This window comes from Grammomys surdaster, unplaced genomic scaffold (genome assembly GCF_004785775.1).
Source record: "Grammomys surdaster isolate TR1022 unplaced genomic scaffold, NIH_TR_1.0 125974, whole genome shotgun sequence".
Lineage (NCBI taxonomy): Eukaryota > Metazoa > Chordata > Mammalia > Rodentia > Muridae > Grammomys > Grammomys surdaster.
The window spans coordinates 1,786,047-1,803,641 of record NW_021620791.1 but is presented as its reverse complement, the minus strand read 5'-3'; the positions used below and the strand labels follow the sequence as shown (position 1 = coordinate 1,803,641).

The window sequence follows — 17,595 nt, the reverse complement described above, 5'->3', positions numbered from 1 at the left end:
CCTGGAGCTGGAGTCACAGGTGTGAGCTTGTGTAAGTGCTAGGAACTCTGCAAGAGTAACAAGCACTGTGGAGCCATATCTCCAGCCCATGTATTTCAGAAGGACATACACATTTCTTTAACAATTATTAACTTCTCTCTTTTTTTTCATATAGGTTCTTTAATGGAGCAGCCATTTGTCCTACAGATCTGGCTTCATGTCATGATCCACAGACCCCAGCTCTGAAGTCAGTCATTCCCACCCCTCAGGTGTGGAATAGCCAGTCACTCTCATGATGTTGGACTTCCTGGCTGAGAATAATCTCTGTGGCCAGGCGATCCTGAGGATTGTCTCCTGTGGCAACGCCATCATTGCTGAGGTGCTGCGGCTCTCTGAGTTTATTCCTGCTGTATTCCTGCTGAAAGACCGGGCTGACCAGCAGAGATATGGAGACATCATCTTTGACTTCAGCTACTTTAAGGTGCGTTCCCTGTGGCCGTGACGTTCCCATCAGTTTTACAAAAGCAGCTTTTCTCTGGGAGCCATGAGGCGTGAAGTGGCCCAGTAATTACAGAGCATTAAAGACAGCTTTTCTTTTTCTTTTTCTTTTTTTTTTAAAAAAATTGGATATTTTATTTACATTTCAGATGTTATTCCCTTTCCCCATTTCCCCCTCACCTAGAAACTCCCTATGTCATCCCCCTCCTCCCACTTCTATGAGGATGTGCCTCCACCCACCCACCTACTCCTGCCTTCTCACCCTCTTATTCCCTAACACGGAGGCATCTAGCCTTCACGGGACCAAGGACTTCCTCTCTTACCTATGCCTGACAAGGCTATCCTCCCCTACATATATAGCTGGAGCCATGGGTTCCTCCCTATATACTCCCAGGCTGGTGGCTTAGACCCTGGAAGCTCTGGTTGGTTGGTATTGTTGCTCTCCTCATGGGGCCACAAACTCCTTCAGCTCCTTCAGTCTTCTCTCTAACTTCTCCATTGGGAACCCCTTGATCAGTTCAATGGTTGGCTGTGAGCATCTGCTTCTGTATATGTCAGGCTCTGTCAGACCTCTAAGGAGACAGCTATATCAGGCTCTTATTAGCATGCACTTCCTGGCATCCACATCAGCATCTGCCTTTGGTGAATGCACATGGGATGGTTACCCAGGTGGAGCAGTCTCCAGACAGCCCCTCCTTCAGTTTCTGTCCCACACTTTGTATCCATGTTTGTTCCCATGAGTATTTTGTTACTCCTTCTAAGAAGGACAGAAGCACCCACACTTTTGGTCTTCCTTCTTCATGAGCTTCATGTGGTCTGTGAGTTGTATCTTGGGTCTTGTGAGCTTTTGGGCTAATATCCACTTATCAGTGAGGGAATACCATGTGTGTTCTTTAGTGACTGGGTTACCTCACTCAGGATGATATTTTCTAGTTCCATCCATTTGCCTAAGGAGTTCATGAATTCATTGTTTTTAATAACTGAGTAATACACCATTGTGTAAATGTACCACAATTTCTTTATCCATTCCTCTGTTGAAGGACATCTGGGTTCTTTCAGCTTCTGGTTATTATAAATAAGGCTGCTATGAACATAGTGGAGCATATGTCCTTGTTATATGTTGGAGCATCTTCTGGGTATATGCCCAGGAGTGGTATAGCTGTGTCCTCAGGTAATGCTATATCCAGTTTTCTGAGGAACCACCAGACTGATTTCCAGAGTGATTGTACCAGCTTGCAATGCCACCAACAATGGAGGAGTGTTCCTCTTTCTCCACATCCTCGCCAGCATCTGCTATCACCTGAGTTTTTGATCTTAGCCATTCTGACTGGTATGAGGTGGAATCTCAGGGTTGTTTTGATTTGCATTTCCCAGATGATTAAGAATGTTGAACATTTCTTTAGGTGCTTCTTGGCCAAAAGATAGCTTTTCAACCTAAGTTAACATCAAGTCCTAACTATAAAATAAAGAGAAGGAAAAGTACTGTGTAGGAAGTCCTAGTGGAGTATGAACCAATTAAAGGGAACAACTTATAACCTTGAAACACATTTAAAAGCATGCTAATCTTGGTTGAGATTCCTCCAGGGGGATTTTGATTTTAGGCTTCCATTACCCCTTACTTTTTGTTGTTCTGCTTTAGTTTTGATGTTTAAGAACCATAGAGCATAATTTTAAGATACCCTGGACATGTTTCTAGGAGATAGGCCATTACTGACTTTTAACACAAGTATGTTTTCCTTCTCAGGGTCCAGAGTTCTGGGAAAGCAAACTGGAAGCCAAACCTGAGCTACAGGATTTAGATGAAGAATTTCGGGAAAACAACATAGAAATCGTGACCAGATTTTATTTAGCCTTTCAAAGTGTGCATAAATACATTGTAGACTTAAACAGGTATGGATGAATTTTGTAACAGCTTATTCTGGTAGAATGGCAGGGACGGAACCCAGGAGAACATGTCTGCCTTTCTCAGTTCTGAAGTTAATTCTCCTATGCTGTACATCTCTGTAGCTTCATTATACTTTCTCATTCCTGTGAAAGGCCAGAATAAACTTCCTTGACCCTGTCATGCAGCCTTCAGCCCTTCAGTTTGTGATCTATATAACGCTGTAGATATAAAGTCAATTTATAAAGTAACAATTTTGTTTGGTTTTGTTGTGTTATTTAAAGATGGGTTTTCACCGTGTTGCACAGACTAGTCTGGAATTTACTATCCTCCTGCCTCCATCTCTGGAGTAAGTGGGACAAGCCTGTTCCAGTAGGCCCGGCTTGCTCACATTAGCAGTTGTTAAGAGTTTACCAGTTCATTGAGCTTTAGCCACTATTTCATGTTCCTATGCCATTGCTTCTGAGCTCCTTCTGTTTTGTAATTCAGGAGGAGAGAATAGTCCTTTCATTTGGACCAACCATAGAGTGAACCTGTGGCCCCAAATTACCATGAATTACAGCACATAAGACACTGCAGTTCATAAGCACAGCAAGGACTAGAGGAGCTGTAGCCAGAATGCCGGCTGTCCTGCCTTGTTTTCAGAAAATCTTTCCTCCCTCAAAGATGTTACACTGTCTGCTTACGTTAGTACTTGGCATTTCACGTGCAGGTACCTCGATGATCTCAATGAAGGAGTTTATATTCAGCAAACCTTAGAAACTGTGCTTCTCAATGAAGATGGAAAACAGCTTCTAGTAAGTAATATTGACTGTAAAGTACATATTCAAGAGTATGAAACAGCCGGATGTGGTGGCACTTGACTTTAACCCCAGCACTTGGGAGGCAGAGGCAAGTGGATCTCTGTGAGTTTGAGGCCAGCCTGATCTACACAGTAAGTTCCAGGATTGCCAGAGCTAAATAATAGAGAGACCTTGTCTCAATGATGAGGAGGAGGAGGAAGAGGAGGATGATCAGCATCAATATATACAGAGTACCATTGCTCAAAGAAAAGAAAATAGCCCGATAGTTATCTTCTGAGTGTAGGATATATGAGTATTGAATGAATTTACTAATGGAAGAAAGGGTTGCATTAGGTTATGATCTTCCTGTGTGTAGGAAGTCCATCTTTTTTTTTTTTTTTTTTTTTTGCAAGTGAGACATCGAACTGGTACTTGGTACATGGTGACCATTTAAGAAACGTCTGTTAGAGCCAGTGTAGTGGCCATGTCTATCGTCCCAGCACTTTGGAGGTAGAGCTAAGAAGTGTCGTTCCAGGTCATCCTTAATCATAGAATTAAGATTCTATTCTGTATCCCAAGCAAGATAATCACTATGAATTAAATCTTATCTTGAGTTAATTTTTGAAGCTCATTCTGCACAGTAGCTAAGAGTTCTTTGCAGAAACACATAACATTTACCTTGAAATCTAAATACAGCTTTCAGGAGGAATGTGGCCAGAGTGGTCATTTGTACCACGGTGAATGTTACTCCTTACAGACAGGTAGTCTTGTGAGTTTGGCCTTTGTCCTTTTCTTTCATAGTGTGAAGCCCTGTACTTATACGGAGTTATGCTGCTTGTCATCGACCAGAAGATTGAAGGAGAAGTCAGAGAGAGAATGCTGGTTTCTTACTATCGATACAGGTATTCCTGGCCTAGTCTGCACATCCTCAAAATACTGATGTGTATGAAATGCATTGTGTGCTCCTGTGGTGTTCAGAGTGGTGGCCTGTGGTGAAGGATGCTAAGTACACACATCTTCTGAACACCTGAAAGAATATAGCTGTTTCCTGTTCATGTGTCCTAATTAACAGATTACATTCCATGAAAACTATATACCACATCTGAAATATTTTATCTAAAACAGCAATGTAGAGAATGTCTTGACCATGACAATTATGTAGTTACTACATGAAACAGGAGCCTGAACTTGGAATGTTTTAAGTTGAGGACAGGTTAAGGAATTTTGAAGTTCTTAACAGATATCCTTTTGCTTTGGAAGTTTTCCTTTTAGTTTTCAAATTAGACTCCTTGGCACACACAAAGAAATGAAGGAGCTGTCTGCTATCGTCCTGGTGTGGATGACTGAAAGCTTATCATTCTGGATTAGGTTGAAAGTGGATTCCTCCCCCCTCCCCACCCCTCCCCCATACGTGCGTAGACACAGAAATAACATCTCAGGTCTTGTGTTACATGAGTCTGTGCAGAGCTCTGTGACTGCAGGACGTGGAGTCACAAGGAGCCTCCTTGCCATCTTTTTAACTTAGCACCTCCCATAGAACTTTTCAGTTTCTTGAAGAAATGTGTCCAAAAAATAGATACATGGGGATGGAGAAGTGGCTTAACAAGAGTTAAGAGCGTTCACAAACTCCCAGAAGACCCAAGTTCATTTCCCATTTCTATCATCTTCATTTATCCTACTTATGTAAGATAATTTTACTCATAATTATTAACATCCGTCTATCTTGAGACACCAACTCAAACCCTGCTGTGGTCTTCTGTCATGTATTCCAAACACTATTGCTTGCTTTTACATTTGGAAAGTATGTTGAGACAAGTACAGCTCCAAGGATTTGGAGAGTGAGTTGTAGACCCTTACAGAGAACCAATATGTACCATTCATACAGGGTTTTCTAATGTATCCTTTTGAGTTATAAGTTCTAATGGATCCATTGCTGTTTCCAGATGGAGCCCTTCACTTTTAGACTTATGTGTTTGTAATGTGTGGTTTCTTTGATTCTTTGTCTCCCGTTGTGAACTTGACTCAGTGCTGCCCGATCCTCTGCTGACTCAAATATGGATGATATCTGTAAGCTGCTACGAAGCACAGGGTATTCCAGCCAGCCAGGAGCCAAACGACCACCCAACTATCCTGAGAGCTATTTCCAGAGAGTGCCTATCAACGAGACCTTCATCAGTATGGTCATCGGACGCCTGAGGTCCGATGACATTTACAACCAGGTAGGAATCAGGGGGCCTCCATAACTCAAAAGAGGGAATTTCCCTTTTTCCTCAGTTACTCCTTTTTTTCTTCCCTCTAGTGAGTCAAACAGCAGGTTGAAACTATTTTTAAAAAGCTTTTGAGTAGTGTTACAGGGTCAGGGAAGGAACTATTAAGTCTGGGAGACTCAGAGGTCTCAGAGAGGGGATAAGATGAGAGCAGTTGGAAAGAGGTGCATTCTTTTTAAGTCATCTGTTCAAGAAACAGTTACTGAGAATGTGTGTGTGTTCATTGATGGGCTAGGTGCTGGGGATGCATCACCAAGGACGGTAGGCTCTCTCCGCACCCAGGGTGGACTCGTAGCTTAGGAAGGAGACACCCACCAGGCCGGTGATGGTACAAGAACCTGCACAGTAACTTGGGGAAGCCAGTGGGGCATGCAGCCGAGCCACCAGGATGGCAGCTGATGACAGAATGGAGCAGAAGGCCAGGCTAGACAGCTGGCAGCCTGAGCAGACCTGGAAAGCCCCTGCAGCATCTTAAAGTTAACTCAACTCCTCACCAGTGTGCGCATTGCTAAGAAAAGCCCGAAGAGCATATTCGTGCTCTGACTTCTCTTCAGGCTGTGGAGCTCCTGCTCCTTTACTGGAAGGACTAACCATTTGACTTCATTCTGGAGGCAGAGCTGGACATGATTTCATAAATATCTATATTACTATAAAGTAGGATGTCACTGTCATAGAGCAAACCTGCCCTGGGACAGCTCTTTTTGGTGACCAATTCCTTTTTTGTACATTATATTAAGTATAAGTGAGACTTTTTGATTCTTGGGGGCTTTTCTTAAAACATTCAAAATCAGACATTATGTGCCGACATAAGGACTTTATATTTTTTGCCATTTGCTGAGAGTTCAGTCTAAATCAGCCGCACAGGAGATTTGTTTGCACACCATTTTCTCTGTTGCACATGACAGCCCTGCAGAGTGGACATTGTTACCTCCATGTTGCTGTGGAGGAAGCTAAGCCTTGGATACCTTTCTAAGGTCCTTTCTAAGTCACACTCTTACCAGAGCCACCATTTGAATTCCGATGTGCATGAAATCAGGGTCCAGGCTGTTTTCTCAGCATCCCTCATCCCACTCCTCTCCTTCCTACTCAGTCCACAATCCATTTCTTAAGGTGCTGTGTTACTGTTTCTCCTTCCCTCCTGACCTTCATTCACAGAGGGTTAAGCTGTGTTGGTTCTGTGTGTCAGCCGCTCCGTCCTGCACTTCTTCCAACTCATCCCTGGTTCTGATGGGTGGATCTGATTCTCTCTTGTTTCTTGGTATTTGGAAAGGGGCCTGAAAAATAATTTCTGCAAAATTTGAACTTTAGGAGACAGTCTCATCCAGCTAAGACAATCTGGGGAGAAAAGATCTGGGCGAACACATCTGGGGAAAGAAATGGGGTATTCTGGTTCCAGCCCCAGGCCCTTTCTAAGGAGATACACATAAACGTGTACAGAAAATCTGGGATAAGATGTGGTGTGCACACTCTGATGGAGCCACACCCACACCACACAACAGCTCAGAACCTCAACACTTTTGTGTAGAGGACAGAAGGAGGGGTTAGGTCAGTGGTTCTCAACCTGTGGGTCACAACTCCTTTGGGGGTTAAATTACCCTTTCTTATCAGTTGCCTAAGACCATCAGAAAACACAGATGTTTGCATTATGATTCATAATAGAAGCAGAATTGCAGTTATTAAGTAGCAGTAAAAACAGTGTTATGGTTGGGAATCGCTACAACGTATGGAACTGTATTAAAGGGTTGTAGCATTAGAAAGGTTGAGAACCACTGGGTTCGATAGTCTGGATACGAGGTCTCTGTAGGTGAGCAATCTCAGGTTAATTAATTTATCTAGGAGAAGGCTGTGGTGGCTAGGTTTTGCACACATTGCCAACATGCGCACTCTGACCAGAGGAAGGCTTTACTGTCCTTCACAGCCTCACCTCTGGATAAGGCATTGATGTGGAAGGAGAACTCAGCAAAGGGTGAGAACAGGATGCTATTAAAAATCACAGGCAAGTGTTCCGTCCTGCATGAGTTTAAGTGAGAGTTCTAGAAGCAAGTGTTGTCGAGCTGGGTTAACAAGAAACTCCACAGGATGATGGAGGAATTTCAGTGACTTGATGGGCAACAGAAAGTGATAAAATGTTGATTTAGCTGAAGTCCATCAGTTCTAAGAGATTGTCCTTATGTGATAGGAAAGAAAAATGTTGTCAAGGGGCCAGTGCAGGGTTGAGGCCTTCTCTTGTTTGTAAGAAAAACACTGAATTGCAATAAAGTTGGGACAGGAAAGGGAGAGAATGTTGTGGGTTCTAGATAAGAGGAAAGAACAGAGTTCCACAGTTGCTCCCAGAGGTCATGATCCCGAAAGGCGGTGAAACTTTAGACACTGGCTGTTGCCTTCAGCGGCATTAGGACTGATGTTGTGTTGCAGGTCTCTGCCTACCCTCTGCCGGAGCACCGCAGCACTGCCCTGGCCAATCAAGCCGCCATGCTGTACGTGATTCTCTATTTTGAACCTTCCATTCTTCACACCCACCAAGCAAAAATGAGAGAGATCGTGGATAAGTACTTTCCAGATAACTGGGCAAGTATTCCTCTCCTTCTGTAAATGTGTCACATAACTAACTTCCTGGGGCCAAGTATATTAGATAGAACTGGAACCCACGCTTAGGATGCAGAGGCAGGGGGATCGGGAGCTCAGGTTCATTCTCAGTAACATAGTGACTGTCCGGTCAGGTTGGATGGGTTCAGAGATGGGGAGCATCTGGGAGGAGCTAGGGAAGAGAACAACATAAAGTACAGCGTATGGAAATTGTTTAATTAAAAGATTTTTAAACAGAAATAAACAGAACCTTTCTCTTTTTTTTTTTTTTTTGCCTTTTTAATTTTTTTCTTTTATTTGTGTTTGGAAGAGATACTAAAAAATTTTTACCAGGCATTGCCTTTAATCCCAACGCTCAGGAAAGAGAGAGGTAGGGCTGCTATCTGAGTTTGAAGCCTGCCTGGTCTACAGAATGAATTCCAGGACAGTGAGGGCTACACAGAGAAACTGTCTTGAAAAAAAACAAAAAAGGGGGTGTGTGTTTAAGTGTTTGAAGAACACATACATAGCCAGGTGGCTTATGTATAAAAGAGGGAAACATCAAAACAACAACTAGGGTTTGCAATTTGAAAGTGCTATACAACAACATTTGTAGGAAATGGGGAAACCTGCTCTGAAAGGAAGTTATTGCATGAATTCACTTTCTGGAAAGCAAGATTAAAAGTTAATGAATCAGGGGCTAGACCGATGACCCGGTGGTTAAGAACATGGCACTCTTACAAAGGACCTGAGTTTGCTTCCCAGCACCCACACAGCAGCTCACAGCCATCCATAATTGCAGTTCCAGGAGATCTGACAACCTTTTCTGGTCTTAGTGGGCATCAGGCACACAAATGATACAATACATATAGCTACAGACAAAACACTTATGCACAAAAATAATTAAAAACTACTTCATGTTGGTATCAGTAGATTTGTTTGAAAACTCTCAAGAGTCCTTAGTGACTTTAAAAACTCTCTGTGGTGTGTGTGTGTGTGTGTGTGTGTGTGTGTGTGTTTGTGCAGTGTATATATGGTGTGGAGGTGTGGGGGTGTGTGTGGGTGTAATGTATGGGTGTGGTGTGTGTATGGGATGTGTATGGGGGTGTGTATGGTGTAAGTGTGGGTGTGGGTGGGTGTGGTGTGTACATGGGGTGTGTGTGTGGGGGTGTGGTATGTGTGTGTGGTGTGTTTGAGGTGTGTGGGTGTGGTGTACGTGTGGTGTTTGTGAATGCATGTGTGGTATGTGAGCTGGGGGGTGTGCGTGGGTGTGTGGGAGTGTGTAGTGAGTCATACACAAATGCCAGAGTTCAAGGGATCAAATTTAAATGGCCAGGCTTGTATAGAAAATGCCTTTTCTCACTGAGTCATCTTGTCAGCCCATCATTGACCCTTAAGAGCATAAAGACAACTGGGAAACTGAGTGGGCGTGATGGTGTCCTAGAGAGACCCCTGTCTCGAAAAAAAAAAAAAAAAGAAGAAGAGAAAAGAAAAAAGTGCTTTCTCTTTTTAGTGACTGCTTTTCTCCTCCCTGTAATGTCTTTATCTAGAAATCTAACGCTCAGCAGTTGGAAGAAAATGTTTACTGGAGATACTTTTACTTGTCTGTCCTCCTACTCCTGAGTTCTGCTTTGCGTTTGTTTGCAGAACCCCAGGTTTCACTGACATGAATTAAAACCTTGCATTTCCCTACCCAGTTCATTGATGGCAGTAGATGCTGGGCAAGTACTGAGAGACTCTCTCCTCCCTCAGGTAATCAGCATTTATATGGGGATCACTGTTAATCTAGCTGATGCATGGGAACCTTACAAAGCTGCAAAAACTGCTCTCAACAATACCCTTGACCTCTCAAATGTCAAAGAACAGGTAGGTGTGGACTAAGCAGAGTGAGTAACCCAGCATTAGGCCCAGCTTATAAGAAACAAATCAGGTACACTTCCCTCGGAATTTGGAAAATAGATTCCTATGTCTTACTGTATAACTCGAAGGTAAAATGTGTACACCAGGGCTAAGCACAGGTTTTAAACTTGGGTGGTAGAGGAAATTAGAGCCTCGGACCCTAAGAAAGATTCAGTGCCACAGGGTCACAGTTGACTTTGTTTCCTCTCCGTGAAGCCCGTGTCCTGTTAATGGAGCTGGCTTGATGTTTTAGCAGTAGATGAACGCTGAATGAAACTGTAGTTTAAGCTATCCTTCTGAGTGCAGTTGGTTTATTTAAGCACAGACTGTGTACTTGTTTCTGAGTCACATGGCTATATTCTTAAGAACATCAGCCAGAAGAAAATATCTGAGTAGACAGTAATATAAATAAAATATTCAAATGTGTACTAAATATTTCTCCTGCCTGTCTTTCCGGTCATAGTTCGCACTATACGTAGAACAATATTGGCTCTAAAACCTCTATCATGTCCAAGTAAGTTGAATCCCTTAAATAATGCACCAAAGGATTTTGGTGTTGGCCTGTCTCCTAGAGACATGGAGTGGCATCATGCTTACTGATGTCAAACCATTCATTTTTCTTTACTCAGATTTCTTTCCAATTTTGTATTTTCTCCTTTGTGACCTTTTAAGAAGTTTCTTCCAAGCGTTAAGCCAACTTGACTGGTTGACTGATTCGCAAGATTTAATGTTGGACCATTGCTATACTAAATTCAGATGGCCAGGAAAATCATAATTTTGGTCTGCTGAGATGTACTTTTTATTTAGCTTCATACTCTCCTGTGGAAGTCTAGTCCTTTGTCTGGGTGTGGTGATCCCAGCACTCAGAAGGCTAAGCTGGAATTGCTGTGAGATCAAAGCTAGCCAGTGCTGGACAGCAAGACCCTGACTTAAAAGGCCAAACAAAAGTCTGATCTTTTAAACGTGTGTGCTTTGTTCTGAATTCAGCTACAATAGGAGGAACAGGCAATTTGGCCTCTGTTTCTGTACTTCTTTTCTATGCAAGTTAAGAATTGAAGGGATCTTTTTATTTATTTATAATACAGATGGCTATCCCCTTTTCCCATTTCCCCTTCCTAGAACCTCCTATCCCATCCCCCCTCCTCCTTTATGCTTTTATACCATTTTGAATACATTCATGTATTAAAGTCAGTTCTAGGTTGAGAATCTAGTGATACAATAGATGCAAATAGTCAAGGAACAAGCAATACAATAAACACAAATAGTCAAAGGAAAAACAAGGCTTTAAACCCAATTACATGAACACTCCCGTGATCACTGTTTCTAAAGGCTTCTCAGGATGACCAAAGTATCTGAGCCTGCTTCCCTGCCCTAGCCCAAGGTCATTTTCATGTCTGAAGCCTACTTCATTGTTCTAGCCTAAAATTTAGATTCCTGTCTAAAAAAAAAAAAAGAAAAAAGAAAGAAAGAAAAAAAAAAAGAAGAAGAAGAAAAAGAAAAGAAAAACACCATCAGAGACATATAGTTATATATTTCTGGACTTAAGGTATAAAAGTGCTACAAACCACTGGGTAGTGGTGGCGCACACCTTTAATCCCAGCACTTGGGAGACAGCGGCAGGCGGATTTCTGAGCCTGGTCTACAGAGTGAGTTCCAGAACAGCCAGGGCTACACAGAGAAACCCTGTCTCGGAAAATATATATATATATAAAATATAATATATTTATATATGTATACGTATACATATACATATACATATATATACCACAAACCATGGAATGCAGGCATGCTAGAGAGGATAAGAAACCTGGAAAGCAGATCTGGAAGAATTGCAATGATGCTGTTTACTGGAGACCGATTAATTAACTACTTTGGAGTTTTGAGCCCAGCATTGTAAGCAGCATTTTAATATTATCTTAAGTCACATTGTATATGGTAATTTGTTTCTACCCAAAAGGAAATCATGGCATGATCCTAATACCAATGGTAATAGAGATATTACCATTTGAAATGCTAAAAAAAAAAGAAAGAAAGAAAAGAATTGAAGGGATCAAGCCAGCATAGTGATGTGCACCTTTAATCTCAGCACTGAGGAGGTAGAGGCCAGCCTGGTCTACATAGTGAGTTCCAGGACAGCCAGAGCTATGGTGAGAACCTGTCTCAGAAAAAAAAAAAATTAAAAACTAAAGGGATCAGAGAAACCACCCAGTCCACGGCCTTGGGGGGAAAAATAAACAATATAGGAGGAATAGAAGGATAAAGCCAGCAGTGTTTGATCACTCCACACTAAGGTGAAGCCTCAGAAGTGTTCGTACAATGTTCCTTTTTCAGTGGCCAATGAAACCAGTCTTGGTGGCGCGCACCTTTATTCTGAGCACTCTGGAAGCAGAGCCAGATGGAGCTCTTTGAGTTCAAAGCTCAGCCTAGTCTACATAGCAAATTGAAAGCTACATACTGAGACTCCCATCTCAAAAAACAAAAAACAAAAAAAAAAATCCAGTAAACCAGTTGCCCTTGGCTCTGTAACTGATCCACGTTATTACCTCATATAGAAATGATGTTATTAAACTGGGGGTCTGGGGAATGGGAAGGAAGGGAGGAAGGGAGGAAGGAAGGGAGGAAGGGAGGGCGGGGGGGGGGGGGGGAGGGGGGGGGGGAGGAAGGAAGGAAGGAAGGGCTTGTACTTTTTGAAGGATTTAACTGAATGTAATTCATTTTCATGATACCTCTTCTTCCACCTAATTCCAACTGATGGATTCTGTAATTTTCAAAGGCAAGCAGATACGCAAGTGTCAGCGAAAGAGTGCGTGCTCAGGTCCAGCAGTTTCTGAAAGAGGGTTACTTAAGGGAGGAGGTGCTTCTGGACAATATCCCCAGGCTGCTGAACTGCCTGAGAGACTGCAATGTCGCCATCCGCTGGCTGATGCTCCACACAGCCGACTCAGGTAATCCACACAAGGGCGGCATTTATCCCGTCCCACATACAGCTCTGCAGAGGTAAGGCCTGGGCCACAGTGCAGAGCACTTAGCAGAGGGTGGGCTACTTCATGAGAGGCAAGCTTATTGCTAAAGCTAGTGATTTTCCGGTCAACTGGGAGAGATGCGCAGCCCACCTGAGCAGATGTCTTCTGTCAGGCACTAGTAGGTAGCTAGGAAAAATGACGACTTTGGGCTCCCATGTTGAAGAAGCTTGTCACTGATCAAACTGGTTGTGATATAAAAACAGAAAAAGGAATAACGGCAGACTTGTGGGAGACAGGGTAATACCTCTACCTCCCTCCTCAAAAGATGTCCACTTCCCCATCCCTAGAGTCTTACAAGGCTTGTGGAAGCATAGGGAAGACACTGCTGATCAGTTGACCGTATAGTCAGGAAACTAATCACAGTAGACTGTGTAATCACAGAGCCTTATTAAATCAGGAGAATGGGGCAGGCAGATTAGAGACAGAAAAGCAGCACCAAGCATATGACTTGACCAGCCAGTACTGGCTTTAAAGGTAGAAAGGGCCTAAGCCAAGGTATACAGGCAGCCTTTAAAGGCTAAAAGGAGCAAGAAAGGGAATTTCCCCTAATTTGGGGCTATCTACCCTTTTAGTTATGATATCATCTTTCAATGTGTTGGGCCATAGTCATAGCTGTCCTGGGATGTGTGTGGCCCTCACACCACAGGTTGGAAATACCTTCTTAATCTGCTAATACTTTATGAAATCCAACCCTGCTGACATTAAAAACAATTTAGCCAAGCAACAGTGGCACATGCCCTTAATCTCAGCACTCAGGGTGGTGAAGGCAGGCTGATCTTTGTGAATTCAAGACCAGCTTGGTCTACAGAGTGAGATCCAGGACAGCCAGATCTATATAACACAGTGGAACTCTGTCTCAAAAAACAAAACAAATAAAAATGTACATGTTCTATGTCTGTCTCTCTCTGTCTCTGTCTCTGTCTCTCTCTCTCTCTCTCTCTCTCTGTGTGTGTGTGTGTGTGTGTGTGTGTGTGTCCGTCCATGCATATTTAGAATCTCCTTCCAGCATTTGAAACCTACGAATTGAACTCAGGTCATCAGGTTACTGAACCAAGGCTTTTACCCACTGAGTTATCTTGTGGGCCCTGCTGACATCTTAGTTTAGTACAGTGGACCCTGCTTCACATTTGCAACCCTAAAACATAAAAACCTAAATTTATGTTCTTTTAAAAGCTGCTGTTTATGCTAGCCTGTTAGAGCAGCTCCAGGAAGTTAACAAAAGGCTCCTGGTGGCAAATCAGAGCTTGGCGTGAAACTTATAATGGTCGAGGCCTGAGTCTCTGGTATAAGGGTGGAGTGAATGAACAGAAAAGTCAAAGATGGCTCCACCAGAAAGCACAAACTGGCCAAGGTCTTGGGAAGATTTGACTTAAAAAATGGGATGAAACTCTGGCCCATAGATGTGATCAAAATCAGACGTAGAGAAAATTTGAGCCTTGCTGAGTGTAAGGTCTCCTGGAACTAGAGTTTCAGCTCTGAGCTGTTTGGTATGGGTTCTGGGATACAAACCTGTCCTCTGGAAGAGCACGGGTTGCCCTGAGCTGCTGAGCTGTCTCCAGCCCCACTGATCTGCTTTTAATAAACTTACTTTCTCTTCTACACAAACTCCTTTTCTGATTTCAAAAATGTGCCCACTGACTCAGCTATAATCTTCCCTACCAGCTTCATATAAATAACACAAATGCTCAGGTTAGCCTGTTCCCAGGTTGGCTTTGATCCTCCAGTGGCTCAGCCTCTTACTCAGCCTCTGTGCAGCTGTGGCTGACAGCTGGGCCCATTGTTCTGGAAGTCAGTCGTTTCCTTGACTTGCACAGGGGCAAATTCCAGCGTGCCAGAGGTCTGGGCTTTTATCCTTAGCTACATCTATTTAATATTTTTGTGCCTGGCCAATATCTGAACTGATAGTACGTGAATATGTTTACACATGGGGAAAGTCAGTGCTTACTTACCCTTGCTGTTGTTATAGTCATGACATTTTTATGTGTCTGTCACTCCTCTTGGCCCACTGGAGGCCTCTCCCCAGCAGAGGCTGACTCCACATTGCCTTGAAGCTGATGGAGAAGCTACCCAAGCAACACTGGACAAGCAAAGCTAACTATCTGCAAAAGGTGGCCAGGAATTATCTTGGTTCTAGGATCAATTCTTATACTTTTCTTGGCCTGAATTGTTCAGGACCAGATCAAAAAGAGATGTTCAGGCCCAGGAAGACTAGACCTTCATAATGTACCAAAAAGTCAATCATTAATATCTGTGGAAGTGTGAAAATCGTTTACCCATCACCAGGACTATGGGCCCCATCCAAAGATGTAAACAGATTAATACCAGGCCTTGTGTTTAACCTGAGTTAATATCAAGACAAGTAAAAGGATAAGGGATGTACCTCAGATGGTAGAATCCTGCCTAGCATGTATAAAGCTCTGGGTTCAAGCCCCAGAAGAACCTAAAACTGAGTGTAGGGCACACATGTAATCAGCTCTCTGAGAGGTAGAGGCAGGAGAATCAGAGGTTTGCCAAGGTCATTAGCAGCATATCCACTTCAGGGCCAGCCTGAAATGCCAGAGACTTTTCCTCAAAAAAGAGGGGAGCACAAATGGAACTCCTTTAGCGTTCTCTGTGTTTTAACAGAGCCAGCATTTCTAGCCTGCCCAGGTGCTCCTGGGGAATGGATGAAATGCTGGATCTTTGCACTTTCCCATAGCAGCTGAACCCTTTCTGCAGGTGTCATGAGTCCTGATGGAAGACTGTAGAAATCAGTATGCAGAATGGCCTCCTGTAGGCTTCACCACATGGTGAGTCACCAGAGACACTCCATGATATCTGAGCTGGCAACAAGGGCCTGCAGTGTCTGCCTGGGCTGCACAGAGAGGGCTGAGAAGCAGTCCTGCATCTGTGACACACTGGTTCTGTGACCATGAGCTTCAGCCCTGTTCATCTGGGCACTTTTGACAATGTTTATTTACTTAGAGTTTTTATTTCAACTTCATTTGTAGTCTAAATAGTTTTCATTTCTAAATATTTTTGCTATATTCTACTTTTTTTTATCTTGTTGGCCCTATAAACACATCTTGACAAATAGCAGTGTTTGTTACCTGTTTATTTATTATATATTTTAAGACAGCATCTCACCCACTGGCCTGGTCCTCAACTATGTTGCCCAGTTCGCCTTGAAGTTATAAGCCCCTTGCCTCCTACATACTGTGGCTGCAGACTGAGCCACTACTTCCATGTGTCTGCTTTTTTAATTCAACTTTTATTTGAAACAGTTTTGCTTGGCAGCTAGTAGGCTAACTAAAAACCAGGATATCAGTTGGTTATGCATGTGGGTCAGTTACTACCTAATATTATGACCTTGACCCAGTTGCCTTAAATTCTCTTTACCTGGATAGTGCACAAAAAGCTCTAAGGGCCTCCCATGCCCTTTGCAAGGAGTGTGATGGGCACGTGTGTGCAAGTGTCATGATTTATGTGGAATTTCTCCTTCCCTGTTGTCTTAGGCAGACCCTAAGACCTAGTTTTCTGATTCCCTAGGAACCCTCTGATTCCCTCAGAGTGCCCATGGGGCGTACCCACAGCTGGGATTGAATCCAACAAAGGAAAAGGACATATGGGTAAATCTAGAGGAAAACAGGTCCAAGCTTCTAAGGATCCTGTCAGTGCAGTCACACGGAGCTGCTAAATTTGCCCAGTATGTGAGAAATATTGTCAAGCTTGTCTGCCTCTGCTGCCCAGGGGATCTATTGAGGGTTTATCACACAACAAGCTTCTTGCCAGGTACAAAGAGGCCAGACTCTAAGAACAAAAGCAGTGTTCAGCATGTACCACATCATTTGTGTAAACAGTTAAGGCCTAGAGAATCATTTCTGACAGTTTTCAGAGTGGTGAGAACTCTGCCCAAAACTCAAACTTCCAGATACCACAAGAGCCTACTGTCTTAGGGTTTCCGTTGCTGTGAAAAGATACCATGACCTAGGCAACTCTTAAAAGGATAACATTTAATGGGGCTGGGTTACAGTTCCTGAAGTTCAGTTCATTATCATCATGGCAGGAAGCATGGCAGTCTGCAGGCGGACATGGTGTTGGAGGAGCCGAGAGTTCTACATCTTGATACACAGACAGCCAAGAGACTCTCTTCTCCACTTCTCAGAACTTGATCACTAGGAGCCTTCAAAGCCCACCTTCACTGTGACACACGTCCTCCGACAAGCCCACACCTATTCCAACAAGGCCACACCTCCTAATGGTGCCATGACCTAAGCATATTCTTTTTTTTTTTTTTTTTTTTTTTGGTTTTTCGAGACAGGGTTTCTCTGTGTAGCCCTGACTGTCCTGGAACTCACTCTGTAGACCAGGCTGGCCTCAAACTCAGAAATCCACCTGTCTCTGCCTCCCAAGTGCTGGGATTAAAGGCGTGCACCACCACTGCCCGGCTAATGACCTAAGCATATTCAAACCACCACACCGTCCTAGAAAACAGATCTCTATAGGTAGCAGTTTCAGGTTATCTTTCTGCATCTGAGTGGCACAATTGGACATCTGAACCAGGAGCACCTTCAGTCAGATGGGTCATGAGGAGACTAGTTTCCTATGAAATGGTGCCAGAAGGCCCTACCCAGCCATTCTGGGCAGTTAAGAAAAGCTGATCCTGAAATGCCTTCAAAACACTGTACCCGACTTTGTCTTTTTTATTCAACAGTGAGTTG

General features: G+C 43.3%; 1 protein-coding gene across 2 annotated transcripts in view; it reads left to right on the top strand.

Moving 5' to 3' along the window:
- Window positions 1–17,595, top strand: part of Washc5 (WASH complex subunit 5) — a 49,726-nt gene that overhangs the window by 7,105 nt on the left and 25,026 nt on the right. For both annotated transcript variants that reach the window (XM_028753840.1, XM_028753839.1), the window contains exons 2-9: window positions 155–460; window positions 2,222–2,367; window positions 3,072–3,156; window positions 3,943–4,043; window positions 5,168–5,360; window positions 7,824–7,976; window positions 9,726–9,839; window positions 12,646–12,817. In XM_028753840.1, coding sequence (XP_028609673.1) covers window positions 272–460; window positions 2,222–2,367; window positions 3,072–3,156; window positions 3,943–4,043; window positions 5,168–5,360; window positions 7,824–7,976; window positions 9,726–9,839; window positions 12,646–12,817 — 1,153 coding nt within the window. In that variant the 5' untranslated portion in view covers window positions 155–271. The remainder of the gene's footprint in view (window positions 1–154; window positions 461–2,221; window positions 2,368–3,071; window positions 3,157–3,942; window positions 4,044–5,167; window positions 5,361–7,823; window positions 7,977–9,725; window positions 9,840–12,645; window positions 12,818–17,595) is intronic.